The sequence below is a fragment of the Rutidosis leptorrhynchoides genome, chromosome 2 (assembly GCF_046630445.1).
Source record: "Rutidosis leptorrhynchoides isolate AG116_Rl617_1_P2 chromosome 2, CSIRO_AGI_Rlap_v1, whole genome shotgun sequence".
Taxonomy (NCBI): Eukaryota; Viridiplantae; Streptophyta; class Magnoliopsida; order Asterales; family Asteraceae; genus Rutidosis; species Rutidosis leptorrhynchoides.
The window spans coordinates 688,787,081-688,793,183 of record NC_092334.1 but is presented as its reverse complement, the minus strand read 5'-3'; the positions used below and the strand labels follow the sequence as shown (position 1 = coordinate 688,793,183).

The 6,103-nt window shown below is 37.1% G+C and overlaps 1 protein-coding gene across 1 annotated transcript; it reads right to left on the bottom strand.

Moving 5' to 3' along the window:
* Positions 1-341: 341 nt before the first annotated feature.
* On the bottom strand, positions 342-5,646 carry LOC139894663 (ATP-dependent Clp protease ATP-binding subunit ClpA homolog CD4B, chloroplastic-like). Its single transcript, XM_071878065.1, has 10 exons — positions 5,525-5,646; positions 4,166-4,746; positions 3,858-3,973; positions 3,622-3,744; positions 3,346-3,531; positions 3,021-3,236; positions 2,722-2,939; positions 2,544-2,619; positions 2,374-2,463; positions 342-1,699 (listed from the first exon to the last, which is right to left on the bottom strand). Exons 2-10 carry the CDS (start codon positions 4,728-4,730, stop codon positions 512-514), a joined length of 2,778 nt encoding a protein of 925 aa, XP_071734166.1. The 5' UTR covers positions 4,731-4,746; positions 5,525-5,646; the 3' UTR covers positions 342-511.
* Positions 5,647-6,103: the final 457 nt, after the last annotated feature.

Genomic DNA, 6,103 nt, shown 5'->3' with positions numbered 1-6,103 from the left:
TAAAACGGCAACATTGTTAATCAAAAACAATGTAATCTCATAATTAGTCAAGGTCGGTGGATGGAACTCAAAGTGAGATCATATTATGAACTACTTGATATGCATGGCACGTGCGGCAGCCCCCTCAACTCAATAAATGTCAAATTACGTATAAAAGAAAACAAAATAAAATAAAAAATTTAGGAATATCAGCAACATCATTAACAGTGTTGCTTTCAAAACTTAGAGCAAAATTGAAAAAATTATTTTTATCCCTCAAGTAACAATTTTTTAGCTCTTCCGCCACCGACTAGATGTGCATACATTTACACTATACAAATAAAAAACAATCCTGGAGACTATTAAAATTAAAACACAAATCCATTAACACGTTTTAATTACTACAGTTACAATATAAAATATCTTTAATAACCCCCTATCATATGATTCAACAATGGATGTGCAAATTCATGAAATAAAAATTTCGAATGTAAACATGTCAGAATACAAACAACATACCTTTAAGCGCAATTTACACCTCAATCGGTTCAGGCAAAGCCGCCTCTGGTGGCGGAGCACCACTGCTACCGTTGAGAACCGTCACATTTCCGTCACCATCAACATCAACAATTACCGAATCGCCCTCCTTAATATCACGTGAAAGCATCTTCTCGGCCATACTATCTTCTAGAAGCCTCATAATCGCTCTTCTTAACGGTCTAGCACCGTAACTTGGATTATATCCTTCTTCAACGACCCGATCTCTAAATCTTTCGGTTACTTGAAGCTCAATTTCTTTATTTTTCAACCTATCAAAGACCTCCTTCAGCATGATGTCAGCAATCTCTTTGACTTCCAATTTGGTCAACTGTCGGAACACGATCATTTCGTCTAATCTGTTCAAGAACTCGGGTCGGAAATATTGTTTTAATTCTTCGGTGACCAAGCTCTTGATTTTGTTGTAGCTGCTGTCCTTTTCATCATAGTCAAGGTCAAACCCGATTCTTCGCCCACCTTTTTCGATAACGCTACTACCGACATTCGATGTCATGATTAAAAGTGTGTTTTTGAAGTCAACGGTTCGTCCTTTGCTGTCGGTCAACCTTCCGTCTTCAAGAATTTGAAGCATCATATTGAACACATCCGGATGGGCTTTTTCGATTTCGTCGAATAGGACAACGGTGTACGGGCGGCGGCGGACCGCCTCGGTCAATTGACCACCTTCGGTGTAGCCGACGTAACCGGGCGGTGAGCCGATGAGTTTGGAAACGGTGTGTCGTTCCATGAACTCACTCATGTCTAACCGAATCATGGCTTCTTCGGACCCAAAGTAGTAAGTGGCTAGGGCTTTAGCGAGTTCGGATTTACCGACTCCGGTGGGCCCGGAAAAGATGAAGCTGGCGATGGGGCGGTTGGGGTTTTTTAGACCAACGCGGGCCCGGCGAATGGCTCGGCTTATGGCTTTGACGGCTTCATCTTGACCGATGATTCTTGTGTGAAGAGTTTCTTCCATTTTGAGAAGACGGTCGGATTCGTCACTGGAGACTTTTTCCACTGGTATGCCGGTCCAGGATGATACGATGTGCTGAATATCCATTTCTGTTACGGTGGGACCCTCCTCTCCTGCCTCGGTTTCAGCCTTGCTCATCTCTTTGTTTTTATCGATGAGTGCTGATATCTGAGTTTTAAGATCCATTTCTCTATCCCGCAATTCCCCAGCCTATAAATACATTTAGATAAATATATTAACCACAATTTAAATTATTTATTGTTTGAAGTAAATATATACCTGGCAAACGGGTCAGGTTGAGTTGGTTTGGATAAACGGGTCAAAACCGTTTTGGGTTGAAATGGGTCATCGGTCAAACAGTCGGTTTTTTGAACGGGTGAAAATGGGTCAGGTTGGGTAGCGGTTCAAAACTCGACATGGGTCAAAAAACTTATTTTAGTTATTATTATTTATATTTATACTTATACTTACTATATATATAAGAAAATACTAATTACTATACACATTAAATGATATAACGATGAATGCTTACATAAATGTTTGACCCAAACGCTAAACCCAATTGACCCAAATTTGAGAGTATGGATCTCAATTGCTAGATATAGAAGTAATAAATTGTAACATGTCAAAGTAGTAAAAGATGATAACGGTGATGAATTGGGTCCCGATATCAAATGATTACAAGTTACTTCGAACTCCTTTTTTAAAAATCATTTTAGTTTTAGCCGATTTGGGCCTATATGAGTATGGTGTGTCGTCACTAACACCCAAACAAACCCAACAGATCAACAAAAGAAGCCCAAATTGGCCCGTTTTTGTCCAGTTGGGCCAGAATTGCCCTTTTTTAACCGACAAACAACATCAGAAGTAAAAAAGAAAGATACCTTTTCGAAATCTTGACCCCGAACTGCTTCATTCTTCTCTTTGGTTATCTGCCTAAGGTCTTTTTCGAGCTCTCTGGCTTCCTCTGGTAGCTGCACGTGATAAGATTTATTAATTTATAGCCTACAGAAAACTAAAGCGAGAAAAATAGTAATTTAAAGTTAACACCTACTTGTGCGTGACGAAGGCGAACACGAGAACCAGCTTCATCAATTAAATCAATTGCTTTATCAGGAAGAAAACGGTCACTGCAGGTAAAATATACAAAGTCAACAAATGAAAACAAGTAATTTAACTAAATATTACAAGGCACAAGGGAATTTAAGTAAGCATTCAGTAAATCAATGTACCTTATGTACTGGTATGATAACTGTGCTGCAGCAACTAATGATTCGTCAGTATAACGAAGCTTATGATGGATTTCATATCGCTCGCGAAGTCCCTTCAAAATCTGTATTGTCTCATCAACTGTTGGTTCGGGTACCTTTACGGGCTGAAATCGCCTCTCTAGTGCCGGGTCCTTCTCAATATGCTTTCGATATTCATCCAATGTTGTAGCACCAATACACTGTACACACCAAAATTTTAGATAACCATTACATCTAATCATTACAGATAATTAACCTTAAATGCATCACTTGTTATTTACCTGTAATTCACCTCTAGCAAGAGCTGGTTTCAAGATGTTAGCCGCATCAATAGCCCCCTCCGCTGCTCCGGCTCCGATTAGGGTATGGACCTCATCGATAAATAGAATTATCTCGTCACTTTGCTTTATTTCCTCCATCAATTTTTTTAATCTTTCCTCAAATTCTCCTCGGTACTTTGTGCCAGCCACAAGAAGACCCATATCTAGTGTTATCACCTAAAAAATATGACAAAAAAAAAAAAAAAAAAATCATATACCACCATTTAAACACCAGCTTCATGCTACACACTATACTAATAATGATGAATTACTATTTAGTACGCACCTTTTTCCCCTCAATAGTTTCTGGAACATCACCGTTTGCAATTCTTTGTGCAAGGCCTTCTGCAATAGCTGTTTTCCCAACACCAGGTTCTCCAATAAGACATGGATTGTTTTTCGTACGTCTACCCAATATTTGAGTAACTCTTTCAATTTGTGGCTGCCTTCCCACAACAGGATCCAACTTACCCTATACATATATAAAAAGAGAGCGAACCATAAATATAATATGTATAAAGAGTGAATCACTTGGCACTCATTTGACCTGCATTGACCATACCTCCTCTGCTAGCTTTGTCAAGTTGGTACCGTATTCCTCAAGTGTTGGCATTTTATTGTTAGAGCTACCACCACCGACTCCAGCACCTACAGCTTCTGCACTCTCACCAACCATTCTGATAACCTATACAAACACAAATGGACATTTAGAAAGGTCAAAAAAAAGTCAACATTTTGCACAGTAGTATAAACTAGATAATTATGAAAATACTTGAAGTGTATAACATTGGAACTTGCCTGTGTACGAATGTTATTTGGGTCGGCGCCTAAATTTTCAAGAACGCGAGCTGCTACACCTTCACCCTCACGAAGCAAACCAAGAAGCAAGTGCTCTGATCCGATATAATTATGACCTGAAACATTTTGACATGCTATTAAACTATGTGACCACTAAAGTAATTATACCATGCATCAATGGTCACTGTGCATATATATTTATATAACAGACTTATATTTGGGAGAATATATATATATATATATATATATAGAGAGAGAGAGAGAGAGAGAGAGAGAGAGAGAGAGGGGGAGAGAGAGAGAGAGATTACCAAGTTGACGTGCCTCCTCTAACGAAAGTTCCAAAACACGTTTTGCACGTGGTGTAAACGGGATCTCTACAGCAACAAATCCACTTCCTCTACCAATAATCTTCTCTACCTCAACACGTGCATCTTTCAAATTAATCCCCATAGACTTTAGCACCTTTGCTGCAATACCAGTGCCCTCACCAATAAGACCTAGTAAAATCTGCTCGGTACCCACAAAGTTATGACCAAGCCTTCTCGCTTCCTCTTGTGCAAGCATAATCACTTTAATAGCTTTCTCTGTGAACCGCTCAAACATGGCTTTTGGCACGATTCGAGAAGGCTTTGCTTTTCGAACAGAGGTGGCAGATGCAACCTTTGAATGAAAATCGTGTCCCCTTTTTACCAAGTTGTCTAACGCATTGGTTGTTCGTAGACCAGACAAAGATCTTACTGTCATTGGAGGAGTTTGTAAGGTGTACATCATCTTGACTTCACCTTTTGTTCTACCAAATCTCTTTGAACGAACCTTGCTTTCGCCAGCAACCGTTGAAGGAAAGCTGGTCGATTGAACCAGAGCCCCAGCCATGATTGCAATAAATGTTCTACAAAAATTGGATTTCAAACACTGATTACACCTGACATGAGAAACAAGAAATGTCCTACCATGCAGTTGTAGCTACGTGAACATTTACAACAGGGCCTAACTATATTGTTCATATAACAAAATAAACATTGACTTTGCATCTTAATTCTCATAAATGAGGTCAAGGAGAAAAAAGTACTTAAAAGTTAAAGGACCCGGACAAACAAAAAAAGTATATATTCAATCTACGGTTCTTTGTGTGTAACAAGAAAACTAAACTTTCATAATTTATACTTTCTACCAGGAACATTTTTGGTAACTCAAGCAACCACATAATGTTCTACATATTGTATCCTTCCACTCTATAAGCTTCCAAATATCGTGCTCTACCTTATATCAGTAACAAAAGCCTGCATCTTTAACTTCAAACGAAGAGCTACTTCATTTACATAACAATATATGTTGACTCCAGATTATTAATATTAACGAAATTGATTCATTTCAATATCGTTCATGATATTATACAACACTACTCGCGAATATAGTCAATTTTACAACGTGAACCAATAACGCAGTATAAGTTAAATTTTAGGTAAACATTAAATAATGCCATCCGTAAGAAATTGACCTATCTTATCCATAAAATTATCCTAATAAACATCGAAATAATCCTCAACTATCAACAAATTCATCCAAACAGTATCAACAATTAACAACATAAACACATAATTAAGTTTAATCAAAAGCGAAACCATAAGAATACAAAAATTAACAAAACTAGGTTAAAAAAAAAATACCTGAATCAGTGATTCGCTAGCTAAAATAAACAGAAAAACAAATTGATGGTACGACCTCCGTGATTAAGGTCCGTCGATTGAAGAAATGTGGATGAAAACAGTCGGTTATATAGAAATTATTAGATATTTATGTATGTATGTATATACGAAGTAAAAGAAAATTTTGTATTTTAGTTAAAAAAATGTTGTTTGGACACGCTACTTCGACCTCACACGAATGCTCTACGCCTCTATCATTTACTACCAAGCTATCTTTTTATTTATTACTCGTATTTACACGAAAGCTTTGCTTTTGGTTTTGGTGTCTAAGTTATCGTTATGGCTATTAGAATTAGGGCCTGTTTACTTTTTTTTCTCATTAAGTTCTATATGAATATAGATGACAGTATGGATGTAGATGACTATATACAATAATGTGTGAATTATTAATGTTGTTTACTTTTTTTACTGAATAAACAGTCTGAATATTAAAATTGACTATTTTACCCCCTTCTTATATGTAATATGTAATTATATTAGAAATATCCGATTACTTTATTTTTATTTTTACGATACTCATATTTTTATTATAGAACTATA

Bases quoted from the DNA above. Each gene is read 5' to 3' on its own strand.
- LOC139894663 (XM_071878065.1), bottom strand. From the start codon at position 4,730: ATGGCTGGGGCTCTGGTTCAATCGACCAGCTTTCCTTCAACGGTTGCT. The intron at 3,974-4,165 runs GTAATCTCTCTC...AAAATGTTTCAG, and splicing joins AGAGGAGGCACGTCAACTTG to GTCATAATTATATCGGATCA. The intron at 2,620-2,721 runs GTACATTGATTT...TTTTACCTGCAG, and splicing joins TTATCATACCAGTACATAAG to TGACCGTTTTCTTCCTGATA.